Source organism: Hydra vulgaris, chromosome 06, assembly GCF_038396675.1.
Source record: "Hydra vulgaris chromosome 06, alternate assembly HydraT2T_AEP".
Taxonomy (NCBI): domain Eukaryota; kingdom Metazoa; phylum Cnidaria; class Hydrozoa; order Anthoathecata; family Hydridae; genus Hydra; species Hydra vulgaris.
In genome coordinates, this window is record NC_088925.1 from 20,483,315 (window position 1) to 20,506,841 (window position 23,527).

Genomic DNA, 23,527 nt, shown 5'->3' on the forward strand with positions numbered 1-23,527 from the left:
AATTTATTTGTTTTAAATTTTAGTATACATATGTGTTATTATCATAAAATTTACTCGCATATATAATTGTATATATGTACTTGCACCGAAATAATTCATCCATTTTGATAAATCGACATTGCTGAGGACGTTTATGTATTCTTAATATAACTGATGGTAATGCATTTTATTAAAGAGTATTTATTTTATTATTATTTATTTTTGTTTTATTTATTTATGTTTGTTTTACTCGTAGCTTTGTATTCTATTATATAAGAAAGAGATAAATATATTAGCAAAATATATTTCAATAATTAACCAAAATATTTAAATGAAAAATAATTCTTACAAATTATACAAATATATATTTGTATATCTTCCTTTTCTCGATGCAAAGACAACGTTGATCCACTGTATATAATCCAACGTTATTCCAATGTATATGGATCAACATTGATCCAATTTATACAATCCAACGTTAATCCATGTACATTAGATTATCGTTGGGTTATAAACATTGGATCAACTTTAATCCATATACATTGGATCAATGTGGGGTTAAACACATTTATTTAACGTTGATTCATATACATTAGATCAACGTTGATACCTATAAATTGCGATGGTAAAAACAGCCGACTTTCGCGATGTATTTACTTACGTTAGTCCAACGTAAGTGTGCTAGCTGGGAAACAACCTAGAGTTTGAGTTCAAGAAGTTACTTTAGTTCACAATTATCTTTAATTAAATAAGAAACATTTAATATTGCTAAAATGGTTTGATTTTTTAAAATGTATTTACACTAGTCATATTTTTGAAAGCAAGCATTAGGAAAGGCATTTACTTTCCTACTAGTTTATACAAACTTTTTTCGTCGAGAATTCATTAAAGCGAAAACGAATTATTGAAAGTTTAAAATCAATGCTCTTAGCAAGCCTACTTTCAGTTGAAATATATACCAATTCAGAGAGACGTTGGTCCCAGCATTAAAAAATGTCACAGGAAGAAAAAATGTGCAAGTCAAATAAATTTTATAGAGTATAGACAAGTTAGATAGAACTGGTGTCATCTGTTTCTTTAGCAAGAAAGGAAGTACGTCTTTTATATGTAGGTCAGTCGTCAATGATGGGGATATTGATTCATAAAAATCTTTAAAAGCATCATACTTTACAACTGCTTCTTTAATGTTTATGTTGCTTCTGTAAATTTCACATAAGCTTTTAAATGAACTAATATTTTCATCTGGTAGTTATGAAAAATCAAGTTTAAATTCAATATTCAAAAGATGAACACAGCAAAAACATAAATGAAATTTGGTGTCAAGGTTTTTTTGGCAGAAATAGAAGATTCCGGACATAACAGAAGCATCATCATAAACTCATTTTCTACAGTTTAATATTAATATTTCATTTTAAAAAATCTGATCAAATTAACTCAATTTTGATGTTCTCTGTGTCCTCTAAATAGAAAACTTTATTTTGTGAAGAACAACGTTGCGTCTATCATTCGTTTCATGACTTCTCTATTTTTTTCTACTTGGAAACGTTCTTGACTGATCAAACCAGATATCATAGTTTTATCATTTAAAGTACATTATTTTGTTAGCAAATATTGGCGTATTGCATTTTTGTGCTAGTGAAAAGTTATTTAACTTTTCACTAGCACAAAAAGTTAATTAGTAATTTAAGTTATTTATATTTAACAATTTTTTCGGTATCTTTTTTCCATTAATAAACTTCTGATAATGGAATAACATGGCCAAAGTCATTGCAATTGGCGAATAACCATTTTATCTGTAACTAATCTATTAGAATTTGTGACTTGAATCTTAATACTTTTTTCTCTTTTTAAATCTTTTTTCTTTAATAAATTCTTAGAAAATCAATTAACTAGTATTTTTTTTTACAGGTTTCATTATTTTTAGTGTTTTGATTATTAGTTTTGCAGTCATTTACAAACAGTGGTGATTCTAGGAATATAAAATGAGAGAGGAGTCGGGGGTGGGTGTTGAATCCTTAAAAATTACCAACTAATTTCTAAAAAAAATCTGTTAAATGCTGAAAAAATCTGAATTGTGTCAAGTACCGACTAACAGACTATATCTTTAAAAACCGAATATTAGTTAAAAATTGTCATTTTGGAAGGTAAGGGGGTAAGTATGGTGTGTTTACCTCCACACCCCTTCCCGCCTAAAGTTGCCTTATTATACAAAATACATTTCTCTTAGAGATTGGTAATAACTTGATGCGTCATTATAGTGACGCAAAATTTTTTTAGTCTTTTGATTTTTATCGTTATACCACGTGGTTTAAAAACTTTTGGTTTAAAAAAAAATATTTTTTTCATCAAAAACAGGAAAAAATCTTTTGATTTCAATTGCAGTAGTAGATAACTAATTTTATGTTTAGTCTTCCACAAATTAAATCACGCAATTAAATCATTTAGGTGGGTGGTAGGGATTAGCGATTTTGTGACAATTTGTTACCGAGTGGAGAGAGGGTATTCAGTTTTGTAACATTTTTATAAAAGATTTAATTCTAGAAAATTTTTTCTATTGTCTAGCCTAAAACATAAACCCTCAGTTAATGTACACTTGACTGCGCCTATTTCAAGTTAACATCCCAGGAAAAAAAGTTCTATAGAATTTCTATAAACTTTTGAAACATATTGTCTATAGAAATTTTATAAAATTTCTTTAGAATGTCTATTAATTTCTATAGAATTTGCTATAAAACTTTATTTACTATAAAATAAAAAGTAGAAAAAAAAGTTCTTTTGGAATTTCTATAGAAATTAACAGAGATTCTATAGAAATTTTATAGAATTCCAAAGAATTTCTATAGACCATATGTTCCAAAAGTTTATAGAAATTCTATAAAACTTTTTTCCTGGGATAAATTGAAATTTACTTTTTGTAATTTGACTTAAATGTAATTGGAATTGACTAACTATAATTTGACTTGAATTTGAGTCCGCTACGACTACGGCTTTGTAAATCAATGATATTGCCAGGACCGTCCCGAACCCCTCTCCTCAAAGCTGTCATATAAGCATTTGAGTTAGCACATTGAGCAAGTTTTGAACTATAGTTGGCAAAGTGCAATTATTGAGGAGTTTTTTTTTTTTGATGTCTCTAGTCGGCAATAAATACATACAACCCCCTCCCCGGAAGACTATTTCGGGACGGCCCACAGTGGTCCTTTCCGGCTATCTATGGTTGCAAAAGTATTATACAACAATATAAGGGTCTGAAAATTCGTATACAGGTAAAACATTGTTGTATATGTAAAATAAAAGAATGACCTTGGTTACGGTAGTAAAGATAGTAATTTTATGGCAATTGTCGTAAGTAGGGTGCACTTTTGCTGTCTTCAGGTAATAGGATTAAAACTTGGAATTCCCTAAGTGCCGTGGTTTTAATATTCAACAGTTATTTTTTCTTAGAAATGAAATCTGTCTACATCTGGCAAAACATTTATATTTCTTAAAATGTCTTTATTTGTCAAGAACTGTAATTTTAGTATTTATTTTATATTTTGTTAGATTTTAAAATTAAAAAATGATGATTTTTATTTTGCTATGTTAAATTATCGTTTCTTAGAAATATTAGGCACTGTAAATTTTGTATACTTTTAATTCTATATTTAAAAACAATGTTAAAAATAATATTTTATAACATTTGTTTTATTTTTCTGGGGAGTAATTTTAAATCAAACCGATTTTAGTTTTGTTTTCTAATTTACCAGTATGTCAAAAAATCGCCTAAACCAGAATCCTGAAAATATAAATATAACAATGTATTTGCAAAGTAGTTATTAAATTTAATGTTTAAAAAAAAGAAAACACTGTAACTAATTTTTTTCAATATTTTATTACATTCTTATAACATGGGAAAACAATTTTTGTATGCAAGTCTTCAGCTTCTCTTAGCAAGGCTAAAACTGATTGTGGAAAACTGTCACTAGATTTTGGCTTTCTCTCCTTAAAGAAGAAATTAAAGGGTCAGAGCTTATAAGAAGTAGATGTAACATGTCTTCCACATTTTCTTTTCTGGAAAATTTTCTTGCATGGAACTCTCTGTAATTTCAAATGTCTTTATTTCTATGCTCCTTAGCCTCTTCTGAGAGTGTACCAATTGGTAGGATGGCTTCTTTTATAATGAGGCTTCCACGCATCAAAATTTTGTGTACACTTTGCGGTATGTAGTAACAAAAGTATTCCTGAATGTACAAATCAGCAGTTTGCATGGTAAAATTTTCAAAAGCTGATATATTTATTGCAAACCCCGAGCTAATGGTACGGAGAATTGTACCTAATCTTTCTATAAGAGATTTATTTACCCCTGTAGTTTGTGAGGCTAGCTCTGGGTTGTAAAAAAAAGTAAGAGCCACATTCCCTGTATTGCTTGTGCCACAGCCTTGTTATGGTAAATCAACTAAAATATTCAATTCTAATTGGTTCATCAACTAAAACATTCAATTCTCATTCGTTCATCAGTTCTCTTTTCAAATTTTCTTGTACTCTCTTTTTTCTTTTTTCTGTTATATTTTTTTGTTTCTCAATTCTCCATTTTTTAATATCTAAACGTTATGATATATTGAGGATACATTCCATGCATTTAATCCAAGCATGTAAGCTTGATAGTCCTAATTGAAGAGCATTTTTATTTATCGGTCTTGCTCGCACTGCTTCTAGATTGTTCATTTTGGTGATGCACCACAAATATGACAATTTTGAGCAGCTGTATAGGAAAGAGTGCTGCAAGTTTTACCATCGATCATCGTTAGTGAAAACGTCAATTGTATTTTAAATTGTACTCCTTCCACAATAACCTCACTGGGGCTCAGATCCTGTATTTCTTTTTAAACATTATCAACTTGTTGTGTTACAAAATCAGGTGTTTCTTTGTGAAACATTATTTTGATGGGACGACAATACTTTGTTGATGAAGGTACAGGATTATTCTACAGAATCAAATCACATGACCCACTTACCGACGAAGCAGTCAATATAAGGGGACGCCTCCAACAAACGATTGTATGGTGGGTAAATGTCAGCGTTGTGCGATTTAGAGGTTTATTGAATATCGATGTATTGATTTTTTGTAAATTTATTATCAACAAAGAGAGCTATTGCACGCTCTGCTGTCATTTTTATGGGAGCCTTACTTTCAGAGAAAATACGTTTTTTTATTTTGGTAGCTCTTCTTGGTGAACTGGTAGATGATGAAACCATATGAATAACTTTTGCAGCATCCCTTTTACCCTATGCCTTAATTTAATTCGTGTAGCTAGAGAAAACTCATCAGATGTCCTACCTTCAGCGAGATCTTTCACTCTCCTGGTTTTCGCTGAATGACTTCATTCTCCGAAATATTTTTTTGGACGCCCAGTGTTTTCTGTCTGTTCCCCTTCCTCTAAGCACTTAAAAATTACAAAATCACTGTCCAACCAGTCTTTGTTGTGATGTAAAATTTTGTTAACTGAGCAACATCGTTGTTTTATTTTTTTGGCAAATTCGTCAGACAAATTTTTTAATTGTTTTTCAAAACTCACTTTAGGCCCTTCTTTAGTGTCACAGCTATTAAAGTTAATTGTTTCTTCAACAAATTTCATCACTGTATTAAAATTTCTTTCTTTCCGCCATACTTCAAAAATGTCTCGTTTTCTCACACGACACGCCATCGAACCAACAAAAATTAAAAATATATAGAAAGAGCACGTACGAGCACACAAGAGTAGCTTTTTCTGAGAAATAAATAAATAAAGTAACAATAAAAAAGTAGTTTAGCAACAATCCCAAACAATCCAAAAAGTTCTACTCTATTAAAATCTTTACAAATTCTTATTTCAGTGCTAATCTATCATCATCTTTACAATCAAATAATTTTTTTTATCAAAAAAGATACAACTATTTTTTCATAATATTGTAAATATATACCTGTTCGCTCGACTTCCATTTCAAAAAAATATTAAAATAACAGTTTTAGGTACACTTAAATTCACTTTGAAAGAGCGCTGGTAAATTGCCTGAAACTACTGAGCGTAAGCTCGGTAAAAAAGTACAACTTTCGGGTTCAATTGTTCACTTCGAGGTAGGAGTTGAGTTCTAAAAACGGTTTATTTTTTTTACCTGGTTATCTAGGTATTCAATGAGTGTCATTACAACCAATTATTTGAAGATGAATTTTATACCTTTTGCAACCATAGATTATGAAAAAGGACCACCGTGCGTCCCTGGATATTGCCGATATATTATCAATGAAAAATAGTTGACAATAATATAATTATTAAAAGAAATAATATTGTGAAAAGCGAATTTTTTTCTAATTCAATTGGTGGGTAATTTTGGCGAAAAAAAAATTTAAAAAATAAATTTATGAAGGAGTTATGGTTGTTTTAGTAAATAAAAGCCGTTGTGTGGCCGTAGCGCAGTGGTTAGAGCGCTTACTTAAAGAAGCAGTAGATCCAGGTTCGAAACGAATTCTGGACATATATTTGCGTTACGGTAAGGAAGGAGGCGTGAATTTCCTAGTTAAATGCACAACCGCGGTTCTCTGTGACGAGACCATCAGGACTTCTTGAGGCACCTAAATATCAAAAATGAATATCAAAAATAAAAAATACGTTTTAAATAATTAAAAAAAGCGCAATTGTACTTTTACTTGACGTTCTTTGACGTCATTAAACAGTTTTTTGCACCATTTCATTTTGACTTCCAAAAACGTCAAATAAAATTGCGTGTACTACGTACACTAATTGCGTCAACTGATTTTACATTTTATTTTACATTGTACTTTACATTATATTTTACATTGTATTTTATATCATACTTTACATTATCTTTTACATTTTATCTTACATTATATTTTATGTTATATTTTACTTTATACTAAATTATATTTTATACGTAGTGGCCGGGTATTCAGCGGGCATTGTAGAAGTTAGGCAACAGGTCACATAGCAGGCTATGTAGGAGGCAGGTAGCTCGCGGGCATTTTAGTAGTTGTGTAGCAGGCAATGTAACTTGCGATTTAGTGTGTGGTTAACCCGCAGGCTTTGTAATAACTATGAGCAGGCTATGAGTCAGTTATGTAGCGGGCTATGTATATCGATTTATGTCCTAGAAACAATAAAAAACAATTAAATCTAATTAAAAGCGTCAACCAATTCTTTACGCGATTGCGCGGGCTATCCTACTAGAAATATTATAATTATTAATCAACAATAATAGTTAATACGCGTTAGCATTAAGTATTATAATGTGAATTTAATCTACACCGCGACACTAACTTATTGCGAAAGAAGTTATTTAAATAATATATTTATCGAAAATAAAATATATCTTCAGAGGTTATTTCTCCGTTTAGTTACTGTTAATTTATACAATTTTATATAGAACTATAGGAGTGCAAAAAAGAATATGTACACTCCGCTTCCCCATACCTATTTAAGTCAGTCGATGCCTTTAACTACACTGTGACTAAGGCCTAATCAGTCAATTTATGTATGCATTGATTGTTATTATTCTGTGAAACTTTAGAAATATAAATAATAAATAAATATAGTTATAACTAAACAACAATAATAGTAAAACCATAATAAAAAAAACTTTCAAATAAAACATCAAAATACTAAACAGTTGTTGCTTCTAAATATGAAAATCTATCATCCTCGGCTGTACGTCGCTGTAATGATATTGGTAAAAGAACAGAATTTAAACATATTTAGGATACAACTAATTAATTAATCCATTTATTTAACCATAAAATATGAAAATTTACAATGATATTTTATAAACTCACATAAATAAGGTTAGGCATCGCTCATATAGTTAAAAACTAGTCAATGGAGTGACACCTAAAACAAAGGTAAATTAATGATGATATTAATATTAATATTAATGATGATAGTAATATTAATATTAATGATGATATTAATATTAATGTTAATGATGATAGTAATATTAATATTAATGATGATAGTAATATTAATATTAATGATGATAGTAATATTAGTAGAGTTGGAAAAGACAGTATAAAATAAAAGTACTTTTGTTTTATACTGTAATTATTACTGTAATTACTGTATTACGTAATAATAGTTTTATAAATGCAGTAATATAAAAAAAGCAATAATAATAAAAGATAAAATTAATATTCATCAAATATATACTCAAACAAAAATTTCTTAATTTTGTTTCGATTGAGAAGAAAAATGTTGGTAATAAAAGGGTATTTAGTTAAAATCTTTCTTTTTATTAATGGTATTATTTGGTTCCAGTGAGAAATACATTGATGTTTTATAAAGAGCTTGCCATATTTGATAGTGTTAAAAAAAGGAAGTATGCAAGTTAAAGTTTTCAGTATTTTACAAGTAATATTAAATAATAATTGTTAAAATTTATATGTAATAAAAAGTATTTATTAGATAAATGAAATTAAAAAAATATAATATTTTTTAATCATTAAGTTTACCGTAATTATATCTTTAATTTAAATGGCGCCTTAAAGCAATTAAAAAATTATTAATTTTTAGTAAAATTTAAATATTTAAATCGAAATTAAGTTAGAATAATAGTAAATACGTTTATTAAAATTTTTATTAAATTAAATACGTTTGTTAAGTTTTGTATTTGAATAGTCACTGCCTAGATAATACATTATACTATATATAGACAATAACTATTTGAATTAGAGAGTGACATGGGGACGGGATTTGGTCCCCGTCTCCACCCCGTTCATCGAATTATGTCCCCATCCCATTACCGCAAAAGTTTTTCAATTCAATTTGATGAAACTGGAAGCCATACAAGAAATATTAGGCTATGATAATTTGACTATATACTGATTCTGATTCATTTTATAGATTGTATTAGCCTGGGGCAAGATGACCGGGGCAAGATGACTTGTCCGTAATCTATATTAAACTGAAGTTTACTTGTACTGTTTGCTATTCTTGTATTGTTCAGTAATTATTTTATTACGAAATACAATATTTGTTTGACAATAGTTTTATTTTGTTGCGTTGGAGTTTGCTACAAACTGATTACTAGGTTGTTACTGTTTTTTTTTTGCATTGACCGATATAAATGTATAACTTATTAGTTTTAAAAGTTACATCTTTATTTGAATTACTTTTTTAAAAAACAAGAATTTGTGATGATGGTTTTTAAGGCGTTTATAGCTTCATAGAGATTTCTTTTCCTAAAGTTTTAAACTTTGTTAACTCAAATCGTCATCTTGCCCCGTATGCGGGGCAAGATGACGATTTGAGTTAACATCGTTTAATGAGTTTTTCATTTGCTATCTTCTACTTTTAGAGTGGTTTTTTGATACATCAGTGACGCAGAATGATTTTTTATCACTTTTAAATCAAGTTTTAATTTTTGGGACAGATGTTGATTAAGATACAGGGGTTTTTCGAAACGTTCGTCATCTTGCCCAATGTTCCCCTACTAATATTCTAAATCTACATACAGAATATCTCTTGCACACATTTCTACAATCAAATCATTTAGCTCCACGAGATTTTCACTTTAAAAGTGAATTACAGTTTATACATTTAACATGCCATTGACTTCAACCTTTTGAAAATTAGGCTAGGCATCACTTGTTCCAGAATTTTTAGTAAAAGTTATTCTAGTTGATTTTGAAGTTATTAGTTTTTCTATGTCTCGTTTTCAAAGACAAAGAAGTCATATTGAAAATTAATTTTTGAATCATGTATAAAAAAAGTCATTACCGTTACCGCGGTATTACCGAAAATATCCCGGTAAAAACCGCAATCGATTCCATGTCACTGTCTAACTTGAGTACAAGACGTATGCGTATTTCTATTACGTTAATTTTACAGATAAAGCGCGATTTGTAAATATTGATTAAAAATTGTTTAAAGTATTTAAAATATTTAATAACTACGGAAATACTAAACTTCAACTTAATATTACAAAGTTACTGAAATTAAAATTACTAAAATGTAGTTACTAAATGTTTAAAATACCTTAAACAATTTTCATCATATATTTATAAAAAATGTTGTAATTTTTGTAATTGCAACATGAGCGTTTATTAAAGTTTTAAATAAAATAGTTTTTTTCAGCGTAACAAAAGTAACATATGCTCATAATTATTGCGAGTGTGTCACATGCTTAAGGTGGCTTCACAGAAAATAAAAGGTGTAAAATCAAAAAAAAAAATTGAAAAATTTGAATTTTGAGAATTTTAACAATGCTGAAAATGATGGTATAGTTATTTTTTAATAATTTTAATTTTTTAGGCAACTATTTTGCATTTTGCAGGTATGATATAAAGTAGCTTTCTTAGCAACGCCTATAGCAACGGAAAAAAGCAGAATGAAAACTTTTGTTTAACCACTGTTTTTGTGGTATGTTTTCGTGTTCTGCAACAATAAAAGATTTAGTTTAGAGGCTAACTATGTTCAGTTTTTGAAATAAAACCGTTTTATTTAACGAAGTTGTATCATTTCACGATCATTTGATTATTTACTTCTTGTGACGAAACCATTATACTATTGATACAATGTTTACTTGAAATGATACAATGTTTTACTTGAAGTGATACAATGTACACTTGAAGTGATACAATGTTTACTTGAAAAGTTTTTTTCGGTTAAGAAATTAAATATATAATGGGTAATTATAAGAATACTTCAAGATCTAAGAAGAGAAAATTTAGTGGTAATAAGCACACCAAATGTATTAAAGATACGAATGTAACTGGTAACTTGTCTGAAAATGTTTCATGTATCAGTTCTAAAAAATTTTAGTTTGATGTCGAAGATACAAATAATACCAATATAAATGATTATTTTCTTCTTGTTAATTTTATTTTTATCAAACAGTTATTTGATTTGGTTAGTGCGTGTTCTGATTGTAAAAGTAAAGTTAACATCACAGATGATTATTCTAGCAGAATGGGTTTCTCCCGTAAATTTATTTTAACATGTAAAAATGCTCAATGTTCTTTTAATAAATTAATTTTACTTCAAACATGGTTTAAAATGATAAAAAAGGTAGAAACATGTTTGATGTTAACCTGAAAATGGTAATTGGATTCCGTGAAATTGGAAGAGGACACCAGCCAATGGTTAATTTTTCAAGACTTATGAATATGTCATGTTTAACTGTAAATGCTTTTGATAATACGAGGCTATTCTTCATTAAATGGCGTTGTTACAGCCATATGTGGAGGAAAAGGAAAAGGGAGCTTATCTGAAGCAAGTGTAAATACATTACAGAATGCTTTTGGTATTGCTATCAGGCAAACAGCTGCAAAACAAAATTTAACTGATGAACAGAAAGTGTATCAAATGAAAAAAATATAAAAGCTGTTTTGCGCTATTACACAGATTTTGATGACAAATCACATTGACATATTCTTTGCCCAATTGGTCCAGATAGCTGGTGCAAGTGGAAAAAAAGTAAAAATGCAGACGCAGATGAAAACTGTAGATTAAACTTGCCTGAATGGATTTATGAAATTATCAAGAAAGACTTTGATGAATTGAGTAACGACAGTTTATTTAAAAAATGTCTTCATGGGCATAATCAAAATTGTAATGAAGGACTAAATATTATCTGGTCCCGATGTCTTAAAAATGTTTATGTAAAGACAGATGTTCTTGAAATGGGAGTAAACTTAGCAGTTCTTTTTTTTTAATGAAGGTTCATCTGGCATTTATCGTGTATTTAAACATTTAAATCTAGACTTTGGAAAAAATACAATAACCAGTTCAGTATAAAAAGACCAGAAATGGTTACAGAATATGGTGAAAAAAGGACAACCAAAAAAAAAGAAGAAAAGAGTTGAGAGGAATTAGGAAAGGTTGGATTGATAAAGATCAAAAACAATTATCAAAAATTAGCTACAAAAAGGGATGTTTTTAAAATTTTTTTACTTATTTGCCTTATATCTTAAAATGAAGATTTTAACATAGTTTATAAACTCAAAACACGATATCTCAACATTAAAAAATGCTTAGACCTTCAAATTTTCCTCAGTTTTCCAATACATATATATGTAAAGAATGAACTAGAATCTTGATAAATGAATGAATATTTATCGATTGCTAAGTCTTTTTTGAACCCCCAAAAATTAGTAAATTTTCAGTTTTTAGAGACTTAAAAGAAATATTTTTTTTTTTATATATTGATCTTAGTTCATCCTCTACCTTATATATCAGATAATAATATTGCAAAGTAGCGAGTCGTTTTAATTAGCCATTCTGATTTAATCGTGTTTTAAAAAATAAATAAAAATATGCTTTTTTATGCGTTTTTTATCAATAAAGTCCTCTTTTTTGACAAGAATTAGCTTTAAGTTCAGCATTCAATTCGTTAGATTATTTAAAAAGACGTAATTCAAAGAGTTATACGTCAGGGATCATCCATAAATACGTCAGAGATCATCCGTAAATTACGCAATGGTAAGTTAAATGATCTCTTCTATTTAAAATAGAAGTAAGAGATCATTTACTTTTATGCGTGGTATAATTTAGTATTAAGTAATTTATGGACGATCCCTAATGAAAAATGTTATACAAATTAGCAAATTTGTTCCGTAGCAAAACGCACCAACTAGTGCATCTTGGAGTATCATAAGATACTCAATATACCGGTCCTAACAGTCTATACTTAATCTTGAGGTTTTTAAACGGTAAAAATCATAGCAGTCTTAACTATACCGGTCGATAGAAAGCAGTCTTAACTATACCGGTCCATAGCTAAACTTGAATGTAATTGCTTTTAAACTCAACAATAAAGTCAAGCAACAAGAGTTAAAGAAAAACTTTATGTTGCTTGTATAAACCTTTTGTCGCTCTTTTTTTTAAATGAAAGCATTTAAAATTCTAATATAAGTACACTTAAAATAAAACACCCAAAAAATGAGTTTTTAGGGGATAAAAAAAATTGATTGATCTCCCACTTCTCCCCCATCTTTTTTGTGTAATTATATTGTTGAAGCCTGTATTTTGATAAAGATTAAGATAAAATATAAACTTTTCTATCAACAATGATCTTTATAAAATAAAGAATTAAACAGTCAGGGACTCAAAGAAGATAAAGATAACAATACGTCATCGCAATTTAGAGCCCCTATATATACTTTCAATAGAATATAGATACTATATTAATTACGGGCATAAAACTGCTGCGCTGATTAGGAAATCAAATAAAGATAAAAAAAAACTGAAAAAATAGAATCAAAAAACTTTAGAGTTACCCTAGCACAAATGAATTTCAAACTTTTCTTTTTTGATTTGAAACTTAAATGAACTTAATGACTTTGCCATACATTTAAATCCTTTTTAATAAATATTCCATATATTTGGTTCTCGATATGCAATGCTGTATTCAGTATATTTATTAAAGTTTTGAGGCAGTTTATGTGTTACTTATATTTTCTCTTAGATAATAGTTTTCATTTCTATTTATTTCAAACTTGCTATTAAGGTTTTCAGGAGAGAGATTTTTGTTGAATGCGATACATAAAAATTAAATACTGATAGATATTTATTTCAAAAATATCCATCATTTTCATATCATTCTTTATATTTATTCATTCATCATAAATATTCATTATAAATAAAAGTTTTTAAAATTAAAATTATTATTATTTCTATAATTTTAGAAATCATATCATTTTATTTACTCATTTCGTTTCAACTGCGCTTTATATATATATATTTATATTTATGTTACATAAAAAAATTTGTTGCTGTTATTTTGAAAAAATATTAACTTTCGCACACGCAATGATACGAAGACAACGGTACGCATATTTTGAAACCCTATACAGGCTCAGAATAGGCAGAAAAATGAGCAATCTGATTCGCTGGTTTTGAAAGAGAGGCAAGTGCGATTTTGTTGAAAAATATAATGAAAATCAAAACAAACAGATTTTTGAAATAAATTTCAAAGTTATGATATACTAAGTTTATCAATACAAGTCATGTGTTACTATTAACACAGGAAATTCATTTTTTTTTAATACTCTTCAGAGTATTTAAAATGTATCAAAATCTATTTGTACAAGAGAATTTTCACTCGTAAAAATTTCAATAAAGTTTATCTTGGTGATGAAGATTTTATCTATTGTTAATTTTAAGAAACGAAAAAAAAATGTGTTGAAGTAAATTTGAAAAAATCTACAAATGTGTTTCTCCTAAAATATGCTCTTGGCCTTAAAGCATTCTCAAATACATAGTTTATATAAGTATGTTGTACGAGACTAATAGTGAAGCACTTTGCATACAAAGTTTATATGCAGTTTTATGTGACTACTGAAGTAAAGTTTTATGTGACTACTGGTGAAGAACTTTATTTATAAACTGATTTACATGTTTATTATAAAGAGTTGAAAATTAGAGTTTTTTAAAATAGAAAATTTTTACTAATTGCAAAACTAGCTTACATGTTCCATGTCAATATATGAGCTCTGAGGAGATTTTGTTTTCATGCTTTGTTTCAACCTTAGTTTGGAGGAGGCTGATATATTTTTTTATTACGTAACTTTAATAAAACATCGAGTTAAACCATTAAAAACTTTTTTTAAATTTATAAAAATTTTGGCAGGCTGCATTAAGTTATAAAATATTTGAAAATTTAACAAAATAAGTGATATTTATGTTTGTCTACAGAACAGTAATTTTTGTACAGTTTCATATAAACACTGACATTAAAAGCAAGAAAAAGTATTGAAGTCAAATAAGTTAACGAAATAAAAGTGGATTATGGCATAAATAAAAGTAGATTATGGCAAATGATTGTGGCATTTTTGTATTGCAGTAATTGAAAGAAAAAAAGATTTAAAAAACTAAACTAAGTGGTTAAAATCAATCGTTTTAATGAAAAAAGAGTAATAAAAAAAAGAAAAAAGAATTATCAAAAAAAAAGCTATTATAAAATGTGTTTTGTATGTATAAACTCTTGAAATATTTCACTTGAATTTGCATGTGTGCAATTTTGCAAGATTTCTAAATGTGTTTCTCATCAAATATAATGTCCGTGTTTTATAAAGCATACTCAATACAAAGTTTATATGCAATTGCACCAGACTTCTGGTAAAGTACTTATAATATGAAAAGTATAAATTTTAAGCTGATGTAGAGGTTGTTCTAAGCTCATTACTGCATCTTTATACCAACTTGTTAATTATAAACAGTTTAACATTTAAAATTTTGGAAAAAGAAAATTTTTACAGATGTTTTGCCAAACTAGCTTACATGTTCCATATAAATCTATGAACCCTGAAGAAGTTACTGTTCAACCTAAATTTTGAGAAGGCTGATAAGGCGTACATCAATATTTTTCTTTATATATATTATATAGGATGAAAATTGGATATTAATCTAATGGAAATAATTTGAATAATAAATTGGATAAAAATCTAATGGAAAATTTAACAAAAAAAGTGATATTTGTTTTTTCACTGAACATTAAAACTGTACTGAGTATTAAAGTCAAAAAATTTAACCAAATAAAGGTGAATTATGGCAATTTTTGTAATAAAAATAACTTCATCAAAATTAGCTTTTACATTTGAAGTAGCAAGTTTTAAAAAAAAGATATTAATATTACATCAAAATAAAACATAACGCATCTCTGTTTTTATATTAATAAACAAGAGATATTAACAGAAATTTAAAAAAAGAACACTTGTTTTTATTGGTTATATTAAAAATTACATAATAAAACTATGAATAAAAATTGTAAATATGAAGTACATTTTCAGATTTTTTTTCTAATTTTTTTAGAGCAGACATATTTTCTTTTTTTTCTGGAATATATAATGTAAAATAAATTATTAGCATTATAAATTTATAAAATTTATCAAAGTTTGCTGCTTTATTTAATATTATTTACCATCAGTTGCTATTAAAGGATACACATTTTATATTAATTATAGAATATAATAACAAGTATTTTGTTCAGGTTAAAAGCTATTTACCAACAAACATGCATTGAGTTTTGAAATTGAAATAAACAACAACATGAACTTGCATGTTGGCAATCTTTCTTGTTTCCGCCTTTTTACACTTAGTTTTTCATAAAGGTGTGTTAAGTTGAGATTTATTGCTTTTGGTAATCAGTTTACTATATCAAAACACACTTGTGTACATCAGGTTATAGATTTTTTCTAATAGCTTATTATGCTGCAATGCTTTGTGATCTTTTATTACTATACATTACCAAAGGATATCTAAATTCGCTCTTGCTTACAATTGCTTTTAATTTAAGAGTGTTGCAAATCATCTGGGCTAGCTATAACAACCAATAAGCAATATTCTCAAACTTTTTTAGTGTTGTATATAATTTATATATGGGAGTAATAAGTGTAAAGTTCTAAAAAGAAATTAGGTTATTTTTTCAAAATACTTTTTTTGCTAAATGATTGGATAAATGGGAACTTAATTTGAAAAAAAATTATACCAAGTTAATAATAGTCTATTAATATTAGTAGGTAAATTTTAAAACTGTTTTAAAAAATCTATCGTATGAGAATCACAGCATAGTCAAGTTTCACCATCTGGTTTATAGTTTGTTACAATGGTTGTCTTTTTTATATCTTAGAATTATAAAAACAATTAGAAAAACAACTTAATTTTTTCAAATCTTTATTTTTAAGAAAAAATTCTGAAAAACACGGATGTTTGAGTTGTGAGGGTTTGTATAAGTATTTGTACTATATTTCACAAAATTGGATAGAAAAATCATAACTTTTTTTTGCTATTATTATTTGGTTTTATATGAAGTTACTCAAATTCACTTTTATTATTTAATACGTTTTTTGACATTTGTTTTGATTTAAACATACACGCAATAGCCTCTCTTTCAAAATCAGCGAATCAGATTGCGCGAATTTCTGCCTATTCTGAGTCTGTATAGGGTTTCAAAATATGCCAACGGTACTAAGTGTACGTCATTATTAAGTTATGAAATTTTTTTTTTCATATGTTTAATATATATTTTTATTTTACGTAGGCTGTAAATAGACATATAAACGTTATTTTCTATGATAAGAAATGAAAGGTTCAACATATAGTATATCATATTACATGCAATATGTTTACGGCGTACTTTTACAATTTTTTGTCGCTAATAAATCTCTTTATATTTTACGAAAATATACATACTAATTCAAAACTCTGAGAAACAACACTAAAAAAAAAAATTAATATAAAAAAATTTGCAGCGAAAAAAGCATTATTGAAACAAAAATGTAATTTCAGATATTTTTTCCAATTTCGATTTAACAATCATTTTCTACAAAATTTTAATTTAAAATTACACGCAGAAAAAAAGATGAAAGGTCTTAATTTTGCTAAATCATGCGACATTAAGACTAAATCGGTTAAAGTGAAAAATTAATTTCTACTAAACAAGCTATTTTTTTTTATTAATAACTATAAAATTTATGTCCAATATTCAATATGAACTTAACTTTATGCAATCGTTATTTAAAGTTCAGCAGTTAAAATTCAAGCCTAAACTAATTGATGATATTTATTTCAGTATTTTAGTTTAGCCACATTATTCTGGTAAAAATTCTTATAAATTAATCTTATAGTTACTTAATGCAATTACTTTGTTGATATTTTCAAGAGGGAGCTATTTTTCCCCAATTGTCTTCGCCTACGATCCTTAGCCGCCACCGCTTACGTAAGCGCGATACGTATTAAGTTATATTTACTTTCGCTTTATAGCGAAAGTAAATGTACTTAAAATAGCTATTGTGATGTTAGTCTGAAAAAGATTAGCAAAAAACAATGCCTTTTTAAAGTCTATTTAAAGTTTGTTTCCGTGCGGTTTTGCTTGCGATTTTTTTAGTCTTGATAATACAAATATTGTGCCTTATGTGTGAATATATATGTCATGTGTTATTAAGATGAAATAAACAACAATAATAGTAGATTTTATTAAAACTATGAACTTTAAAAGATTTAGTTGAATTGAAATAGAGTACAATGTTTCTTACACTATTTTTTAGTTAATTTAATTATACTATTTCCATTTGATATTATTAATAATTATTAGATAATTACTTAATAATTACTTAATATTATTACGTATCTAAATATATTAGATAAATTTATTAAAATAAGTTTTTTTTGTTTTTATTTAAATAAAATATGTGCTTTTTATATAAAATTACATAAATATTTAAAACGCATATACAAAGCATCTTTTTAAGTAAGTAAACTAAAAAGATATTTCTTTTATATTGTCAAGTATTTCAAAATATTTATATTCTAACATTTGTTTTATAATAACATTTTAGTTAATAATAATATGAGAAAAAATTCAGAGTTTTATTTTGTTGGTATCTATAAAATGTATAATTTATGTATATATTTTATTTTTTTTCATAGTATTATATATAATTTCAGTTATAAGTTAGAAAATATTTTTTACTAATAAATTATTTTTTTGAAGAATGAATTAATTTTTGTAAAATGATGAATAATAAATAATGCTTAAATACTTATATTCTAATATATAATTTATAACTCAACTTATATTGAATAAATTGGAATATTCTTAAAAAATTATTTTTAGTTTGGAGGTGTTTGCATGTTTTTCTTCAAAAAAAGAAAAGAAATTAAATATTAAAGTTAGAGGAATCTCTAAGTTTAAGTCTAATTAAGTTCAAAACATTTCTTATAAAATATTTTAATACTGACAACTTTTAAATCTTTATATCACTAGTTTTTTTTTAATTTTTATAATTTTAAAATAATAAGTGTACAATAACAGTTTAAATAAAATAGAGTGTGAATGTGAGTATAAAAGAAATTTTTTGTGAGATCATACCATGGTTTGAACAACTTTGAACAAAAGAAATTAAGCACAATTTAGATAAGAGATTAGAAAGGTATAATTTTTTAGCTTGTTCAAGTTTACTGGTAGCATTGTTTAGGTATTTAGTATAATGAAAAAAAGGAAAGATACTTGAATGAATTGGTGTTAAATGAAAGCACTTAAATGAAAAGTCAGAGAACTCAAGTTTTCACAACAAATAAGTGAATTGATACTTTAGTATATTCTAGTAATGTACCATTGAAAAAAGCCGATTGTTGCTAATAATAAGGTTTATTGTAGATATATATATATATATTTTTATTACCCTACATATATACTTTAAAACCTGTTAGTCACAATTGGCCTTTTTCATCAGCACATCACTATTATATCCCCAGTCTAAGCATGTGATCATTAAATTCTTTGTGAATCAGAAGATAATAGATCAAAATAAACATCAAAACTAAGATCAAAATACAGTAGCACTATTAGTTAGATTTAAATTAGTCTCACAAAGTATTTTGCAAGAGATAAGATTTTACAGATGAAAAATGACTTTGAAGACCAAGATTATTTGAATTTTTACATTATAATTTGAGTTGTTATATTATAAAAAATTGTTTCAATATTATTAATATTAACTAAAATGTTAAAATAAAACAAATGTTACAATATAAATATTTTGAAATACTTCACAGTATATAACAAATATCTTTTAAGTTTACTTTAAAAAGATAATTTGTATATCTTTATACATATATATATATATATATATATATATATATATATATATATATATATATATATATATATATATATATATATATATATATATATATATATATATATACACATAAACAGCGTGCACGATTAAACTTGTCACTTGGCATATGGTGAAAGCTTTGTAGTATTTTGATAAATTGCTTTGGCAAAAAAGTGTTGAGGTTATATTTCAGAGATTTTTTTAAAAAGTTTTATTTTTATAGTCATTAAGTAATGAAGGTTTGGTAAAAGAAGTTATTAAAGAACTTTTAGAAAGGAAGGCTAGTAAAAAAACTTCATTTCTAATACCAAATATTATTTTATGTAATAAAAAACATTTTTCATTTATTTTCATTCAAGAAGTTATAAGAAAATAGTTTATTAAAAATTCAAAACTTTAATTTAATTGTTAAAATGCTGCCGCCATTATACCAAGGTAAACGATACTTCCTGAGTCGAGCCCATGGCAATTGTTTACCTTATATATATATATATATATATATATATATATATATATATATATATATATATATATATATATATATATATATATATATGCATATGTGTGTCTTTGAGCTGTGCAAGCTCTAACATTTACACTAGGAGGCAGTTGAGTAAGAGTTAGTGAGCTTGAAATCTGTATATCCTTCACAACCAAATGGCATATCGTGTTGTTGGTTTTTAAAGTTGGTGTTCTGCATAATTTTTCTTGATTGATCTGTTGACTTGATTTGCTGAATGATATTGTGAACAGTTGTCTTTGGCATCTTCAAACATGTGGCAATCATTTATTTAGGCATGCATCAATCCTTTTTTCAGATGTTTAAATTGTTTAAATTAATTACACATGATTTTAATGTATGTAGAGCATATAAGATTTGTTTTAGCTGTTTATAACCATCCATTGGCGGCTTATTTTTATATTTAAGTATTTATAATAATTATAATTGGTTGGATCTTTTTAACATAACTGTATATTCATTAGTTTTAATAGTCTAGAATGAAAAAAATTTTTTTTTTTTAAAGTATATGAAAAAATATTAAATGGATGAAAGTTTAATCTTTGAAGAAGATGGCGAACAAATAAAAGCAGCTTCTGTGGAGCAACTCATAAACCATTGTTTAAAGTGTTTTGGTAAGTTTTATTTCCTTTGTTCACAATCTGTTAAGACAAATAGATGATACTTTAAGCAAATATTTTGAGAAGATCAAAAAATTTATTAATTTTAAATCTTATATGGGCAAGTCTTTTAATAATAGTTTATTCAGATATAATTGGCAAACATCAACAACAACAAAAAATTAAATATAAATAAAGGTTATTGTTCATGGTTTGTTTATTTATTTTTTACTTTATTTAATTTTATGACCCAAAGTTACAGGAAACCACTGCAATTAAGAAGTTCACTTTTCTTTTTTTTCTTCCTAATCGTTTTTATGCTTTTCTCTCTCAACCTTATAAATCCAAATCAGGAACCTTGTTATCTTTTTTAAATTTCTTAAGAATATTTTTTATTTAGTTTATTAAAAAAAACTTTTTCATGGTTATCAGAGGCTATTCTAGAAAATAATTTTTTCAGTGGTACCCTCTGTTCCTGTGCCTGCTGTATGGAAATTAGGAAACATTGCCATTTTTAGGCATTTTTTCATAAAAGAAACAATATTTGCAGTATTAAAAAAAAAAAGGGTCCTCAATTTCTGAATCTGGGTGGCACCCAAATATTGCCTAAATATGTTCAACGCTGTTGAATAGGGTCTAGAATAGCCCCTGGTTGTTACAATAAAGGTTTTTAAGTATTAAGTTTTAAAGAATTAATAAATTTTTTTCATTTTTTCATAAAAGTGTGAAGAACAAAAAAACAAAAAAACATTTTACTTAAAATTAAAATTTTTTATATTTTAACTGTTAAATAGTTAAAATCTTTTTAAAAAGGTTTAAATTCTTTAACAGCTCCTTATGTTATATTACACAAATTGATAGTGGTTTCAAAATGTTCCTGCTTTAACATCATGGATTTTGATATTATTATTGATAATTATTACTGTTTTTCTGTTGTTTCTGACAGAAAGTTCAAAAGCAGAGTAAGCAGAGTTTGGTTTAGAGAAATAAATGCCTTTTACAATATCAAAGATTATACAGTGACCTGCTTGCTAGTTATAGTACCAGAGATGACATAGAATATTAATTTTTTTTATATCAATGAATACTTTAGAAGTCCACATATGAAATGTACTACATGGGTTTAGGCAGGAACTATGAGCTTTCAAAAAAATTTGTATATAATATCAGGCCTTGATAAGAGATTTTGTTGCATAACAGAAAGCTAAATGCAAGTAAATGTAACTTCACTCAATATCCATATTTATATCGTTAAAAGTTAAATTACGTCAGTTGTGTATTTTAAAATACCTTATTGTAATGAACTTTAATTTGAAACCACGTTAAAAATTATTTAAAGTCTTTATCTGTATAAAATATTTTTAAATTAAACAATATTGTTATTAAAAAAATTATGAATGAAATTTAAATGTTGTTTAAAAAAAAAAGATTTCCTCATTTTAAAAGACTTATACTTATTTAAACTTATACTATTTATTTCTTAAAACATTTATAACATATCACATTATTGCTTTATGTTTGCTTTCTCACAATTTAGTTGTATTTTTTTTTTAATGAGGGAGCTATTATTTAAGAGTGAATTCCTTAACAGTCAAAAAAACAAAAAAACTATCAACAATTTTTTTTTTAAACATTTTTTTTTTAACATTTTGGCTTTAACAAAATCTTCGTCTATTACTCATAAACTAGTCAATCATTTCTAATTGATGTTCATTCTAAGATCAATATAAAAAACTTATTGATAATGAAAAAACTTTTATTAAAAAGCAATTTTAAAACAAAAAAAATCATCTTTTCATAATTTGTTATATAAAGTTTACTAAAAAAACTATAAATCAAGAAAGTTGTTGAATGTAAAACAAACATGACAAAGTAAGGGGCTCAATTTTCGATTGTTTTTGACCCCCATCCCCTTTTGTCACAACATTGTAACACTGTTCCTTATAAGTTGTTACAAAACGACCATCCCTTGCCCCCTCTTCTCTAGAGCGTTATGTAATTTATGGAAGACCCCTAACTAAAATTAAATTTGATAAAAAGAGTTTTTGTTAACCTGCTTGGAAATTTGAAAAGTTAAAAAAGTTATAAAACGGAGCATTTTAATTTTTTTTTGAATTTAAATTATTTTGAATAAAATAAATTTAAATTTGTAAATATTAAAAATAAATTTAATTTAAATATAATAAAATAAAGTTAAATTAAAAAAATTCTAAAAATGAAAAGTAGAAAAAAATTTATTTAACGTATTTTTATTTATTCTAATGTTTATTTATCTAAAAAAAACTTTTTCACAATTGTGGTTAAAATATTTTTTACAACAATTAATTACTTTTTAATGTTTTCTGTGTAAACTATTTTAAAAGACTTTTTAAATGATCTAATTGAAAAAAGTTTTGGTGTAATGTAAATGATTTAATGTGAAGGTGAAATTGCCATTTGGTACATAAAATTCTTATTGCATAACACTTCTTAGCAAGGCCTGTAATATTCTTTGGTAATTTATATAAAATGTGTTTATCTTACACAATCATTTAAAGTAATTTGTTACTTTATTTAAAAGTGTTTGCGTGGTATAAAATTTCAAAAAAAGATTCACAATATTATTAATTCACAATATTACCACGTAGTTTTACAGATTTCCTAAATGTTTAAATTGTCAAAAGATCTAACAAACCGTAGTCAAGTTGTAAAAAAAAAGTTACATACAGGGTCAAATATATCGCGTGATTGTACGCCATTCCTATCCAAGCTTTTCTACACCACAAACCCATTGCTTGCACTGGTATACTAGTATAATAATAAGTATCTTATAAAATGATCAGTTGCTAGACTATTGTATAGGAA

At 26.4% G+C, this 23,527-nt stretch overlaps 1 protein-coding gene across 2 annotated transcripts in view; it reads left to right on the forward strand.

Annotated features, from left to right (window-relative positions):
* The first annotated feature begins 20,549 nt into the window (after positions 1 to 20,549).
* The window catches only part of LOC100199199 (RAS guanyl-releasing protein 2-A), a 38,400-nt gene continuing 35,422 nt past the window's right edge, over positions 20,550 to 23,527 (forward strand). For both annotated transcript variants that reach the window (XM_065799513.1, XM_065799514.1), the window contains exon 1: positions 20,550 to 20,698. In XM_065799513.1, coding sequence (XP_065655585.1) covers positions 20,608 to 20,698 — 91 coding nt within the window. In that variant the 5' untranslated portion in view covers positions 20,550 to 20,607. The remainder of the gene's footprint in view (positions 20,699 to 23,527) is intronic.